Source organism: Suricata suricatta, chromosome 8 (assembly GCF_006229205.1).
Source record: "Suricata suricatta isolate VVHF042 chromosome 8, meerkat_22Aug2017_6uvM2_HiC, whole genome shotgun sequence".
Lineage (NCBI taxonomy): Eukaryota > Metazoa > Chordata > Mammalia > Carnivora > Herpestidae > Suricata > Suricata suricatta.
In genome coordinates, this window is record NC_043707.1 from 141,060,426 (window position 1) to 141,075,141 (window position 14,716).

At 60.2% G+C, this 14,716-nt stretch overlaps 2 protein-coding genes across 8 annotated transcripts; one reads left to right on the top strand and one right to left on the bottom strand.

Annotated features, from left to right (window-relative positions):
- The first annotated feature begins 38 nt into the window (after positions 1–38).
- INTS11 (integrator complex subunit 11) lies at positions 39–10,967 on the top strand. 2 transcript variants are annotated; one of them, XM_029946273.1, is made up of 17 exons: positions 39–205; positions 3,051–3,148; positions 3,610–3,683; positions 4,963–5,191; positions 6,987–7,085; positions 7,168–7,202; positions 7,434–7,572; positions 8,084–8,148; positions 8,406–8,595; positions 8,884–8,967; positions 9,346–9,435; positions 9,544–9,706; positions 9,836–9,943; positions 10,027–10,088; positions 10,163–10,305; positions 10,378–10,507; positions 10,634–10,967. In XM_029946273.1, exons 1-17 carry the CDS (start codon positions 178–180, stop codon positions 10,697–10,699), a joined length of 1,803 nt encoding a protein of 600 aa, XP_029802133.1. In that variant the 5' UTR covers positions 39–177; the 3' UTR covers positions 10,700–10,967. The 2 variants fall into 2 exon arrangements, with proteins under 2 accessions (XP_029802133.1, XP_029802134.1); XM_029946274.1 differs by having other exon boundaries at positions 7,434–7,542.
- PUSL1 (pseudouridine synthase like 1) lies at positions 10,873–14,260 on the bottom strand. Of its 6 annotated transcripts, none has more exons than XM_029946275.1 (9): positions 13,906–14,246; positions 13,659–13,716; positions 13,335–13,540; positions 13,017–13,166; positions 12,759–12,929; positions 11,920–11,971; positions 11,675–11,837; positions 11,507–11,551; positions 10,873–11,242 (listed from the first exon to the last, which is right to left on the bottom strand). In XM_029946275.1, the coding sequence occupies exons 1-9, from the start codon at positions 13,974–13,976 to the stop codon at positions 11,013–11,015; spliced, it is 1,146 nt and encodes a 381-aa protein (XP_029802135.1). In that variant the 5' UTR covers positions 13,977–14,246; the 3' UTR covers positions 10,873–11,012. The 6 variants fall into 6 exon arrangements, with proteins under 6 accessions (XP_029802135.1, XP_029802136.1, XP_029802141.1 ...); XM_029946276.1 differs by having other exon boundaries at positions 13,335–13,522; positions 13,906–14,245; XM_029946277.1 differs by having other exon boundaries at positions 11,091–11,242; positions 11,437–11,551; positions 13,906–14,259.
- Between the last annotated feature and the right edge of the window lie 456 nt (positions 14,261–14,716).

Consider the following 14,716-nt stretch of genomic DNA (forward strand, 5'->3'; position numbering starts at 1 on the left):
CGTTTCCGGCGGGCGCACCGGAAACGGGCGCTGTTGGGGCTGCGCCTGCGCGGTGCGTTGCCGCTGTTTCCGGTGGCGCGCAGCGGGGGTCCTGGGTCCGGGCTTTAGTCGGGCCGAAGTGGTCCCGCCGGCTCGGTGACCGCAGAGGCGACGGGGCCTGGGAGCGCGCCCGACAGCATGCCCGAGATCAGGGTCACTCCCCTGGGTGAGTGAGGCGCGCTCGGCCGGCCTAGCGGTGGCGGGGCCGGGCGGTGGTCTGGGGAAGGAAGAGTCGCGGGTCGGAGGGAGCCAGCCACGTTCTCGGGGGCCACAGCTGTCGTCTTCGGAGGCCTCGGCCCGGACTCCTGTCCGTGGCTCAGGCCCTGTGTGGGGACGCTCGGAGGAGCCCCGGAGGGACGGCTTTGGGGTCGGGTCCCGGCCCGCTGCGTCCCCAGCTTTCCTCACGGTGAAAAGCAAGCTTGAGCAGACGGTCTCTGCACCTTCTCCTGGAGTCTGCTCTCTGGACGCCGTCACCGGAGAGGCACAGGATCTCCATCCTCGCTGCGCCAGCTTTTGTCCACATGGACTGATGCTTGGGTCGCCTTTCCTCCCACCTCCTCCATCGGTCTCGCATCTGTTATCTTCAGCTTCCCGTTTACCCAATCCAGCCATCCACTTTCAGTTCAGCCTTTGTCTTACTTGATCTCTGCAGTGTTAAAAAAAATGCTTTGCATTTTGTAAAAGATATAAATGCATACTTTTAAAAGCCCAAACAGTGCAGAAAACTGCGAAGGATGAAAGATCACTGAGAACCCAAAGCCCCAGAAACAACGGGTTATCACTTTGGTGGCCAACTCTCTAGATGTCTCTGGGCTTCCTTCCAGCACTCATGCTCTGTGCTGTTCCAGAACCTGCCCTCTACACTGGGCTGTGTGTGGGAGCATTTTCCTGTACAGAGTTTCCACATGGCTCCATAGCCTTTCTCATGGTGTGAGCTCTTCCTCAAAATAGCCCACCCAGTCCTTTGTTCGGACCCTGAGCTGTTCATGGCCACAGTGAACGGCCCTGCCCCTGGCTGCCAGGCCAGAGGACACAGCTCCATGCTGCCCTACAGGTCACCCACACAGACTCTGGCAGCTGTTGGCACAGGGTCCCCTCTGGCTGCAGTGATCCTCACTCTTCCCTGCCTTTGGCGCCCCTCCAGGGGTCTCTGCAGGACCCTCCTTCCAGCCTGTCCCTTCACGATTTGGCCTCTGTTTTCCGCGAACAGTTCTTTCTGCTGCTTCTATTACCCCAGATCTGGCCCTGAGTGCGCTCTGAAGGCCGAAGCACCATCAAAGCAGAAGTATTTCTCTGTTGTTTTTCTTTGCCAGTTTGCACCTCATGGGCTCCCTGGTCAGATACTCCTAGGCCACTCCTACCACACAGCTGCCCCTCCCATCTTGGCTGTCCCTCTCCACACTACTCAGAAGTCACTTTAGGGAGGACTTGCCTGGTGGGGTTCTAGAAGTTTTTGGGTCCCCTTCTCTGCCTTAATCTCCATCATGCACTCTGTGTGTCTTATCGATGTGGTCATTGTTTCCTTGCCCTAGAACACAAGCTGCTGCAGACGTGGTGTCTCTTTTATTTTCTCCGGAGTCCCGCCTCTTTCTGTGTGCCGTAGACTCGTTCTCCGTATTCCTGCCAAGTTCAGGCCACTGTCTTTGCTGCCTGGGATTGTTGTGGATCCCGGTGGGGGCAGGTCGCCAGTGTCTCAGAGCTGAGCTCTGGAATCCAGGAAACTATCTCTGGCCCTGTGGTTAGGAGCCATGTGCCTATGGGCTGGTCCCATGACTTCTGTCTGTGACTCCATGCTCTCTGTAAAGAGAGGCAACCCTCCCCTTCCCCTGTCACAAATGTTTGGAGGGCCTCTGGGTACAGCTTTAGGGCTGAAGGTGTAGCGGGGACAGACAGCTGAGACCCTGCCATTGTTCTGGTGGGGCAGGAGGAGACCTTTGAGAGACCTGCAGGCCACTGCCTGTGGCTGAGCTCTCGGCTAGGATCACCTGTTGTTGTCATGGGTGATGGAAGCTTCTCAAGGACCAGCCAGGGTCCTGCTCTGAGCCATGGCCTAGTCACCCTAGGGTGAGTGGTGCTAACAGGAGGTTCAGGTGGCTGGTAGAGGAAGGCTTGTAGGATCAGGGTAGAAAGCAGGTCATTTGGTGACATCAGGCCTTGCAAGGCTCTGTCCCTTTCTTCCTGGGCCTCCAGATCCTAGAGGAGGTGACACATGGCCAGAGGAGATTGCTGGGATGTGCCCTGCTGGGGCTGGAGCAGCTGGGTAGGATTCGAAGTCAAGAACAGGGCGAGGACTCAGGTTAAGTCTGGACTGGGGGGGGTCTTGAGGGAGTGAAGTGACGGGGCATCTGCACTCAGGCCACTGTAGTTGGTCATTGCTGGACACCCGGGGCCCTGTCTTCCCACGGCTGGACGAAAGCCGCTCGCAGGTGCCCCTCTGCAGTGGCACTACCTGGAGGTGCTTGATGCCTTCTGGGAGGAGGCCCTGGGGGAGGGGCCCCCCCAGCTCAGGTATGACCCAGGTGAGTCTCAGGAGGCATGGTGAGGCCTCGTGGGTCATCAGCTGGCCCCTATTCAGTGCTAGGACCACAGTCCAGCGCCTGCTGCACAGCGCCTGGCCTGACAGTGCAGGTCAGCTGCAGCAGGTGGGTGCTCCCTTAAGAGGTGAGGGGCTTTTCCATCTGCCCTAGGTGGTAGTGACAGGGCTGAGGCTTGGCGGTGCAGCGGGGGAGGGCACATGGGCTGGAACGTGCTTGGTGCCTTGTCCCTTCCCTGCATGTTTCCCTGGCCTGTGTGTGGAGGTGACGGGTGCTTTTTGCCTCATCCGTCATTCCCACAGCAGCCACGGGGGAGCAGTTTCCCCAGCCCACGGAGGGCTCTGCAGGCCCGTGGATGCAGAGTGCCCAGCGGAGGTCTGAGGCAGGTGGCTGGGGCCATCGCTTGCAGCAGCAGGGAAACGGACATGGGGGAAGTGAGAAAGGGGTGGCAGCGCCTCACCCCACCTTCCCGTCCAGGAGCTGGCCAGGATGTGGGCCGAAGCTGCATCCTGGTCTCCATCGGGGGCAAGAACGTCATGCTGGACTGCGGGATGCACATGGGCTTCAATGACGACGTGAGTCCTGAGGTCCCTCCGGGGACCTCACCCCGCCTGCTCCTTGCTGCTGTTCTCAGCAGGTTCCTAAGCTTCAGAGCCTCGGGCTCTGACCCATGGAGTAGGGACAGTTTGGGCAAATGGTCAGTGGTAGGAGACAGGTGGGTCTGGGGTCGCCGCCTTCCCTGGCAGCCCCTAGCCCCATCATTTGACAGATGGGGTGCCCTGCACGGAAGATTTGTCTGTCCCAGAGCAGGGGCCCATAGGCCCTCTGGCAGTTTGAGCCCTCCCTGTGTCATCAGAGGCTGTGAACAGTCAGCAGCCCTGGCGTGGCCTGCCAGGGTGGGGGTGCTAGTGTCCAGGCTCAGCCTATGCCTTTACTCGCCTGCGGGGAGCCGCTCCCTGGCGTGCTGCCTGCTCCCCACTTCCATCGCCTACAGACCAGGGCAGCTGCGTTCTGTCCCTTTTTCTTGGCTTCTCAGAGGCGCTTCCCTGATTTCTCCTACATCACCCGCAACGGCCGGCTAACTGACTTCCTGGACTGTGTGATCATCAGGTGAGCGCCCATCAGCTTCTGGTCATAGTGTCGTGACGTCGGCTCACATCCAACCCCACTTCGGGGCCCTCAGGAGCCCAGGAGAGCCCCTCGGGGCCCGTGGTAGCTGCAGGCTGGGGGGCGTTGCAGGCCCAGGTCTGTTCCAGGTTGCCTGTGTGACTCACCCCCAGGGCTGAAGACTGGTCCTGGAGGCTGTGTCTTTGTGTGAGCTTATGGGTGTTTGAGGTTGCCCCTTGACAGGCTTTGGTCAGCCCATGGGGCCGGGGACACTGTGTACTGTGTGTGCCCATTGGCTGTACCCCTGAGTGTCATGGTTGAGAGCCCCAGTGCCCAAGAAGAATAAGTTGTGTTAGGGCAATAGGCCCATGCCAGGGAGGCCAGTGCCCCCAAGGCAAAGGTGGCGCATTTCACCTGTGAGCCCCTGGGTGGCTTCTCAGGCCTCCTCGGTCAGACTGCCAACAGCATTTGGCAGCAGTGACTCCACCCTCCCTGCTCGTCCACGATCCTCACACTTGCCCGTACACCCTCGTCCACTGGGCCCCTGACCTCCAGTCTCGTGGTCCAGCGCCCCTTCTCCTGACGGTTGACCTCCCCAGCCTGGCTGAAAGGGGCTCCTACTTTCCTCCTCTTCCTCACACTGCACCTGGACAGCCCACAGTTCATAGGTCCAGCCCTTTACTTGACCCTGACCTTTGCCATGTGGCCAGCTGACCAGAGCAGCCTCCTGCTGGTCTTACCCCTGCACCTTGCAAGCCAGAAGATCTGCTGGCCCCAGGCAGCCCCGTCTTCAGCTCCTGTGACGCTCCTGTGCTCTCAGGCCTTTCTTGGACACGGGTTTGCACGCACTGGGCCCGCTCCGTTGCTGGACACAGAGTGCTCCGCTGCCTCTGCCCAGTGCCTGCCTGGTCTGGCTCACGTGCCGTGGGGTCTTCCTGTCCCCCACCAGAGGTGGCAGCTCTCCAGATGCCCTGTCCCCTTCTTAGCTACTTTTTATCTCACTATAGAAAACGTGCATCTCTGATACAAGCATTACCTCTTTCATGCTCTCTGCTTTGCCAGACACTTAGATTGTGAGCTCTGGGAGGGTAGTGGTTTTTGTCTGCTTCGCTCACTCCTCACTGCAGCACTGAGGACGGCATCTGACGCACAGCGGGCAGTCTGTGCCCAGATGAAGGAATGGGCGGAGTGACCACGGGCCTAGCGCCCGTGTGGAGGGGCTGTGGGGGGCGGGCTTGGCCAGGGAGCAGTGGGCCTGGGCTGACCTGTGTTGCACCCTCAGCCACTTCCACCTGGACCACTGTGGGGCTCTCCCCTACTTCAGCGAGATGGTGGGCTACGACGGGCCCATCTACATGACCCACCCCACGCAGGCCATCTGCCCCATCCTGCTGGAGGACTACCGCAAGATCGCCGTGGACAAGAAGGGCGAAGCCAACTTCTTTACCTCCCAGATGATCAAGGACTGTATGAAGAAGGTGGTAGCTGTCCACCTCCACCAGACGGTCCAGGTCAGGGTCCTGACAGACCCCGTCCAACTTTCTGTCCCTTACTGTGGGGCCACTAGGAGGCAGCAGTGAGCAAGCACGTGGGGTCCCAGCCCAGATTTAGCATTTGCGGGGTGGGGGCGGTGGGAGGCAGTGCACATGGAGCATCGTGCCAAGTGCCCGTCAAGTGCATGGAGCCTCTGCTGCCCGCCCAGCTGTGTGCCTGAACACATGTGAGAGGGTGTTCCGGCCAGGGGCAGAGGGCGGTGGAGACCAGACAGTGAGACAGGCAGGCCCCAGAGGGCACCCAGTCCTAGCTGCGGAGTTTGGGCTTTGTCCCAGTAACTGTTGTTTGTGGGTCACGGAGGAAGGTGGAGGTTTTACGCAGGCAAGTGCAGTCAAATAGGGCATCAGCACAAGGGTTGCAGATTGTCTGTTTCCCCTTAGAGTCAGCGGGTTTTGCCTGTCATCAGAGCCGGTGCGCTCTGGGCTCTTTTGTCCTTCTGGTCGAACCTCTCGTCAATACAAGTGTGTGCATTTATCTTTAATAATGCTTCTTACTTTAAGACCTGTTTTAAATGTTTTTTTAATTTGTTTTTATTTTTTAAGTTTGTTTTGAAAGAGAGAGCACGCATGTGTGTGTGTGGAGGGGCAGAGAGAGAGAGAGAGAGAGAAAGAAAATGAATCTTAAGCAGGCTTCATGCTCAGTGCAGAGCCCAACGCAGGGCTCGATCCCATGACCTGGGATCATGACCTGAACTGAAATCAAGAGTTGGATGCTCAACTAACTGAGCCACTCAGGTGCCCCCAGTGAATCTTTTTTATTTGTTTGCAGATGGGTCACCTCAGCCTCATTTCTGAATGACTTTTTTTCATTACCTGTGAAAGTCTAGTTTGGCAGTTATTTTCTCTCCGTACTTTGGACATGTCTTTCTATTCACTGTTTGCAAGAGAATCTTTAATCTCAGGCTGCTTGTGGGATTATGTCCTTCTCTTTGGATTTTGGATGCTATGGCGGACCTGAATTTTGTTCTGTTCTCATTGAGTCTGCCCAGGTGTGAAGCCTCTTGGATCTGTGACCTGATGACTTTCATCAGGTTCTTGCATTGTTCCCCTCCAACCCAGGGCCCCAGATTGCAGAATGTTAGGTCTCTTACTCTATGTGTTTCACTGCATTAGTATTCTTTTTGATTATATATATTGTGCTGTTAAATTCATCCACTGAACTCTTTATTTGGGTTATTATGATTTTTGGTTTAGAATTTCTACTTTTTAAAATGATTTCTAGGGGCACCTGGGTGGCTCAGTCAGTTGAACCTCTGACTTCGGCTCAGGTCATGGTCTCACGGTTCACGGGTTCAAGCCTCTTGGTTGGGCTCTCTGCTGTCAGCACGGAGCCTGCTTCAGACCCTCTGTCCCCCTCTCTCTGCCCCTCCCCTGCTCGTTCTCCCTTCAAAAATAAATAAGCATTAACAAAATACTTTTTTAACTTTTTGGTCAACATTCTTGGTCCTGTCATTTCTCTCTCTGAATGTATTAGTCATGGCTCTCTTAAACTCCATGTCTGAAAACTCTGGGAGCTCTGAGTCTGCGTCTCTTGACCGTTGTGTCTCTTGCTTTTTGTGGTGGTGTCCTGTCTCATGTCTGGTTGCTCTTGGTTGAGAACTGGACATTGTGTGTGAGAAACAGGAAGTGACAAAAGGCTTGGAACCATGTTCTCTTCCACCCTCGGCCTCCCCAGTGCCCACACCCCTGGCCCCTTTGCCATCCTCTCAAGCCAGCAGAGCCTCAGACCTGAGTCAAGCCCTCTTCTCTGTAGGTGGATGATGAGCTGGAAATCAAGGCCTACTATGCAGGCCACGTGCTGGGGGCGGCCATGTTCCAGATTAAAGTGGGCTCAGAGTCTGTGGTCTACACGGTCAGTGGAAGCACTTGGGGCACAGGAGGGACTGCCTGGCCGGGAGAGGAGGCACCTGCCTTATTGCCACATTCTTTGCCAGGGTGATTATAATATGACTCCCGACCGGCATTTGGGGTGAGTAGGCTGATGTGTTTGCTTCATCCTGTGGGGACCCCCCAGGAGTGCGGTGACGCACAGGGGTGTGTTGGGTGCCTTCAGTGTCCGTTACATGTCCTCTGTGTGTGGCAGTGTCTCTTCCTCCAACTTGACAGAGGGTCAAGGGAGGCTATGGCTGGGGTCCGTATTGCTCCTGGCCTTGTAGCCATGTGGATTGTCCACCTTGGGCCATGCCCACCTGTGTCACAGAGCTGCCTGGATTGACAAATGCCGCCCCAACCTGCTCATCACAGAATCTACGTATGCCACGACCATCCGGGATTCCAAGCGCTGTCGGGAGCGAGACTTCCTGAAGAAGGTCCATGAGGCTGTGGAGCGTGGCGGGAAGGTAGCCGGCGTGGGCAGAGCGCCAGGCAGGGCTCTGGGCCTCGTGCCCACCCTGCCCATGCTACACGGTCCTTCGGCCACCTCCGGCATGTCAGGGGCCAGGGGTGCCGTGTGTTCTGGGCACACAGGGAGGACAGTTTTCTCAGCATTAGGAAGAGAAACTTCTCTGAAGACTGCTGGGGTACTTATTCACCCCTTATCTCAGATCCCAGCCCAGGGCTGCCCAGAGCACCCACCGTGGTCATTTTTGGATGGACCGAGGCTGGGAGCAGGACGTGGGCGCAGGGCATGAGGGCCTTCCCCGTGGCCTGCACAGGGCCTCTGGCGCCCAGGGGCACCTGGCTATGACCTCTCAGTGGACGCAGAGCTGCCGGCAGGGCCAGCGTTCATCATAGCCGCTCGCTGCGAAGGCAGCCGCCCCAGCCTGCCCGCTGTGATCAGAGGTGGGCTTAACCTGGGTGGGCAGCATGCCAGGGCCTCCTGTCTGAGCCAGCCTTGCCCTCCCCCTGCAGGTGCTGATCCCCGTGTTCGCGCTGGGCCGTGCTCAGGAGCTCTGCATCCTGCTGGAGACCTTCTGGTAGGTGGTAGCCAGTCGGGTCTGGGAGCCCTGGCGTGAACAGGCGCCGGCGGCATGTCTGTCCAGCTCTAGGCAGAGTATAGTCAGGGTAACTGACATCTGTCGTCCTATCGTTCCACACCGGGTCCCCCAGTCACGTGACCTCGCCCCCTCTGTGAGACCTGACATACAGGAGGAAGCGACTGCGGGCGTGAGGGTGGACACAGGCTGGCCCTGTCTGGCGGCCTCTTCCTCCGTGGCACCCGCACTGTCCGCAGGGAGCGCATGAACCTAAAGGCCCCCATCTACTTTTCCACGGGCCTCACCGAGAAGGCCAACCACTACTACAAGCTCTTCATAACCTGGACCAACCAGAAGATCCGGAAAACCTTTGTCCAGAGGAACATGTTTGAGTTTAAGCACATCAAGGCCTTTGACCGAGCATTCGCTGACAACCCAGGTCCAATGGTGAGCCCCTGGCCAGGAAGGGGTGGGGATGGCCCTCCTGCGCCCGTGGTAGCCAAGTCTTGCATGCCCCAGGCTGGGATACCCGGGACCAGTGCTGGCTGTCTGCACACGTGCACCTCCTCCATGTCTGGGACATGTGCGTGGTCCCTGCCTGCAGGTCTCCCTCAGGGAGTGGGGTGCACTGTGCTGGGGGAAAGATGGGGTGGTCAGAAGGTGGGGCCTGTGACAGGTGCAGGGTCAAAAGACTCTGAGGGCAGAGGAGGGACTGGACCCATGCCCACCCCGCAGGTCGTGTTTGCCACACCAGGCATGTTGCATGCCGGCCAGTCCCTGCAGATCTTTCGGAAGTGGGCAGGGAATGAGAAGAACATGGTAAGGGGTCTGGACCCCAGGGGTAGCTCCCAGGAGGGCCTGTGAGGTTGGGCAGAGGTGGGGGAGCAGGGGCTCTGCCCGACTTTGGGACGGTGTTATTGTTAGGACAGGGCTGACCCAGGCAGCTTGCACTCTTGCTATGTGTCGGCCTGTCTGCATCAGGCAGTAAAGCCGTCTGGCTTCCTGAGCTGATGCGCTACTCAGGCCTGGGATGGGGAGCTGATGGCAAGGGGCAGGGGGCCTCATCAAAGGTTCAGGTTCAGACAGGCAGCAAGGGTGGGGTGGAGAGACATACAGAGCGGAAGCCTGAGGCAGGAGTGGGGGGATGGTGTCATTTGCAGGGTGGCCGCCAGCTCTCCATCCCTCCCTGCCCCTCAGGTCATCATGCCTGGCTACTGCGTGCAGGGAACCGTGGGCCATAAGATCCTCAGTGGGCAACGCAAGCTGGAGATGGAGGGGCGGCAGGTGGTGAGTCCCCACTTTCCCGGGAGCTCCACGGGCCCCCACACAGGTTGGTTGGGAGCCCTGTGAGCCTGCTGCTCGTGGTAACGGCCCGTGTGCACTGTGATGCTGCAGTTGGAAGTCAAGATGCAGGTGGAGTACATGTCCTTCAGCGCCCATGCCGACGCCAAGGGTATCATGCAGCTGGTGGGCCAGGCAGAGCCCGAGAACGTGCTGCTAGTACATGGGGAGGCCAAGAAGATGGAGTTCCTGAAGCAGAAGATTGAGCAGGAATTCCGTAGGCAGCCCAGGCATGGGGTGGGCCTGGGCTGACGTGGGATGCGGGGCAGGGTCTGCCTGTGGGGTCAGCATGGCCAGAGTCAGCTGATCCTGACTGAGGCTTTCTGGCCCTTCCCCTCTGGCCCAGGGGTCAACTGCTACATGCCAGCCAATGGTGAGACAGTGACGCTGCCCACAAGCCCCAGCATCCCTGTGGGCATCTCGCTGGGCCTGCTGAAGCGGGAGATGGCACAGGGTATGCGGGGCAGGGCAGGGGCAGGGCAGGGGCTCAGCAGGTGGACCTGATGACAACTCCCATCCTTGCCCCTTTCTCCGCAGGACTGCTCCCTGATGCCAAAAAGCCCCGGCTCCTCCATGGCACTCTGATCATGAAAGACAGTGTGAGTGTGCGCAGGCGTGGGTGCGGGCGGGGGGCAGGCGCTCCCATGCTCCCTGACGTGCCCCTGCCCCGCAGAACTTCCGGCTAGTGTCCTCAGAGCAGGCCCTCAAGGAGCTGGGCCTCGCCGAGCACCAGCTGCGCTTCACGTGCCGTGTCCACCTGCATGACCCGCGCAAGGAGCAGGAGACAGCCCTGCGGGTCTACAGCCACCTGAAGAGGTGGGTGCCCCCTCCTTCCGGCCTGGGGTGGTAAGAGGGGCGCACGGCTGGTCTCACTGTGCTTCTCCACAGTGTCCTCAAGGACCACTGTGTGCAGCACCTTCCTGACGGGTCTGTGACTGTGGAGTCCATCCTCATCCAGGCTGCTGCCCACTCAGAGGACCCAGGCACCAAGGTGCTGCTGGTCTCTTGGACCTACCAGGTGAGTGGCCTCAAGGGTCCTGTACCCAGCAGGTCAGGACAGGCGGGGTTCCCCCTCACCCTGGTCTGCCCAGGTATGGTGGTCAGGGAGGAGGAGATGACCGTCCCCTCTTGCATCTGGCTACAGGACGAAGAGCTGGGAAGTTACCTCACATCACTGCTCAAGAAGGGCCTGCCCCAGGGCGCCACCTGACCACCAGCCAGAGGGACCTAGGCTTCCCCTCTAGAGCCCTGTCTGTACCTCAGGTCTTCTCTCTGGGTCCCTTGATGGGGAGCCCACGGCTGGTCATAGCACTTGTCTGTGAGGACACAGCCAGGTGTGCCTACGCAATTGGCCAGTTTGGGCTGAGGAAAGAAATAGGCCTGGGGACTTCATCACCCTTTATTTCTATTTCTGAGCCCCCAAGAGATGGCTGGATGCTCCTGAGGTATTCAAGGTCCAGTAAAAACAGAACCAAAGACCACATGTTCCCTTCTTGACACCCAAACCTTTTCCCCCCCGCAGTCTACCCACAGCAGCCCACCTGGGGCAGACCGGGGCACCCAGGAAGGTGGGTGGGGACTTCCAGCAGGTACGGGCCCATGGGAGGCAGGAGGCCTGCTGTGACTCTGGATGGCCAAGTGCAGGTCCCAGCTCGCCTCTGTGGGCAGGGTCCAATGGCAGGGCCTAGTATGTCATGGCCATCTGATCTCAGCTGAGTCTCTGGAGTTATCTGTGCCTTCCATGCGGTGAACCCTGCAGGGCACAGGAGGTTTTCTACAGGGGCTGGGCCTAAGTCCACAGCTTCCTCTGGGCTTCAGAGCCTCTGCCTTTCAAGGCCCTCCCCGCTCTGAGGCGAGCCCCCTCAGCGCCCTCCCTGCAGGGAACTTGATCAAAGGGGCAAGGTCACCAGTATGGCTTGGGTCTAAGGGCCCAGGGGAAGGAGGCACCTTACTCCAGGCTGCCTCCTTTTGGGAGCAGCTGGAGACATTTTGTCCAACCTGGCTGGGGCTTCCTTGCCTCCAGGGTCCTGGCTTTCCCGCTGAACACAGGCTGGATTCCCACCTGTCAGGACAGAGGAGGCTGCAGCCGTGCTGCTACCAGGAGCCACTCCCATCACGCACCCCACCTTGGGAGGGGTCAGTCAGTGAGGTGCAGGCAAGGACTTTCCCAGGCTGCTACCCTTACCGAGGCTCCCGTACTGCACCGACTTGAGGAATAAGCCATGGGCTGGTGCCACGCGTGTCTGGTGTCTGCCGAGGGGGTCCCGGCTTTCCAGAATCCCCTTCACCTGAGCGGGCATCAAAGCCCCCAGCCCCACAGCCACCAGCACAGCGGTCATTCTCCGAACCTGCAATCCAAGGCCAAGACTGCCATAGTGGCCCAGCTCCTCGGGTCTACCCCGTCCCTGGGAGGCCCAGGGCAAAGCCCACCTGTCTGTACAGGAAGGACTGGCTTTCAAACTCCAGGTTCCAGAACTGCAACCTAGAAGAGAGACACGTGTGATGTCTGGGCTGGGACAACTCCTAGTCCACACTGTGGCCCCAGAGGAGGTGGGCAGGGTGAGTGAGGGAGCTGGGAAAGAGTGGTTCCCACTCCCTCCTGCCCCCCAGTGGCTTCCCCTGGCCACCCTGCCCTCAAGTGAGGCTCATGGGAGGGACTTTGTGAATGGGAGGGGCTGCAGAGCTTTCTGAGGGGCCTAGGCGGTGGGGACAGGACTCCCAGGTAGAGGTCCTGGGGCAGCTCTGGGGCGGCTGAGAGAGGTGAGCATGGCCAACTCATCTACCAGAGCCGCAGGGTAGGGGCTCTTCAGCTGATCATGCAGAAGTTCCTTCTCCCTTCAGTGTGGGCTCAGACTGGGAAGGTCTGGAAGCCAGCAGCTGACGTCTGGCCAGAGGCCCCAGGGACAGTGGAACCAACCGTCCGCTGAGCAGGGCTGGAACCCTGGGCTTCTCTTTCAACGAAGTGTTTTCAGCAGCTGCCAAGGTCCATATACTAGTCCATGAGCAGTGGGCCCTTGGAAAAAGAGTCTTCTCTGTCCCCAGCATGGCAGGACCCCAGCCCAGGGAGGGGAGAGCACAGCAGCAGGTTGATGGTGGTTGAGGCCACGCCACTCAGCTGACTAGCATCTCCCACGTCAGGGCTGATGGGTTCCCAAGGAGACCCCAACTCCAGCTGTGTCCTGCCTCTGTACCACCCTCACCAAGGAAGGTGCTACATCTAAACCCAGCTCCCCCAGCCTCTGGCCAGTGTGCAAGGTGCCCTCTGTTACCTGTTCTCCTGGGGGAGGACAAAGGGGCTGCCTAGGTCAGGGGACACTGAGGCTCGGCGCAGTGTGCGCACTGAGCTAGTGGCTGGGCTGCCAGCTGACTGGAAGGCACTGAAGTCATGTGTCCCTAGAAGGTGCTGGGCAGCCTCCTGCATGGCATCTATATCCAAGGAGCTGCAGGGAGGTAGGTGAGTGGTCAGCAGGGAGTATCCTGCCACGTGGGCCTGCAACCCCCTCCTGCTCCCTCACATCTGAACTCACCTTGCCCGTAGTGCCCAGCATCGGTTTCGTTCAAACACAGACAGCTGATCATGCCGCTGGCAGCCGGTGGCCAGGCGGTACAGGTAGGTCCTGGATGTGGCTGCATGGCGGGCATGGAAGTCACTGGGTACTCGGAAGGCCTGCAGCACCCTGTGGGAGCATGATCGGGTATAACGGAATGACCCCTACCCATCCACCGACCCAAGTAACACCTTGGTATCAACATCACTTCCAAGAAGTTCTGTCCAGACACCAAGTCCTTCCTGACTTGTCTCCACCCGCTGTGGATCAGTTTGGGGGCAGCAAACAGGTGCTCACCGGATGGCCGGGTGCCCCAGGTGCGCATTGAGAACTTCAGTCAGGACATCAGGGGAGAAGGGGGTCTGGCCTGAGCGGCGCTGGATGTCCAGGTGTGCCGCGTTGCTCAGGGCGTGGACCCCAGCATCCGTGCGGCTGGAGATGGTGAACTTGACCGGCACCACCGACTTCAACCGCTTTGCAGCCTCCTGCGAGGACAGAGCCACCTGGGGCAGGGTGGGCAGCAGGAGGCGAAGGCCGGAGCCCAGAGGCCCAGGAGCTCCTGAATGTCCCTCCCTTGGGTCTCCCTCTTTACATTCCGAGCGGGTGCCCAGCGGAGCTCACCTCCAGGTAGTTCTGGACCCCGATGGCGCGCTGGGAGCCCCTGATGGCCGCGACCCCGCTGCAGGCAGAGGCGGGCTCAGGTTAGCTCGCGGAGGCCCGCCCCGCGCTCTGCAGCCCTACAAGCCTGTTTCCTCTCCCGGCGTCGAGCCCTAAATTTAGCTCCCCCCTCCCTACCTGCCCGGCCCCACCTAGGGTGCCAGAATACACGTGGGGGCCGGGGCATGGATGGGAGGTCCTGAAGACGTACTTGAACTCCGTGCCCAAGTACTGGAAGTACACGAGGTAGCGCGTCCTCATCGAGCCTGCGGCGGGAACCATGCCCAGAGCCGGCGGAGCCAGGACCGGTCGAGTGGGGCCAAGCTGAGCAGAACCGCTTGTGTGCCCTGCGAGCGCGCGCACGGAAGCGGCTGGCCGCGCCCCTCCGGCTGCGCCTGCGCCTGCGCCGTAGCGTTCGTCCCTCCTAGCAGTCACTCGCCGCACCGGCGGCTTGGGGCTGGAGCTGGGGAGGGGCCGATCTTAGGGAGCGGGTGCAAACTGCCAGCGGCTGAGGCGCGCGTGGGCCGGATTCGACAGTGGCGCCCGGGAGGGGCTCCCGCAGACGTGTACGCCTCCGTTCATCCGCTCCCCCGCTCCCCCCTCCCCACCGTCCTGGAGTGGGTCCGTCCCCACGATCCGAGCAAGCAGTTTTCGCAAATGCCCCGAGTTGCGTAACGGCCGCCTCTCTGAAGCGGGCAGTCCCGTGTCCTCCCCGCGCCTCGCGGACCGACGACTGTTGCTCGGCCCGACCCTCTTCCCAGTCCGCGGGGGCCGGGGAACGAGGGGGCGGGACGACGGGGCGTCCGGGCCGGAGCCAGGCGTGGCCGTGTCGGCAGGCAGGGGAGTTTGGCGACGTTCCCCGGCAGTGACAGCGGGAGGCGCGCGAGGGCGGCGAACATTGGCGATGCTCCCCGGCCATGACAGCCGGCGGCGCGCGCGGGCGGCGGACTTTGGCGACATTCCCCGGCGGTGACAGGCGGGGCGGGGCGGCGGCGCGGCGGCCTCATTCCGGGGCGGGCGGG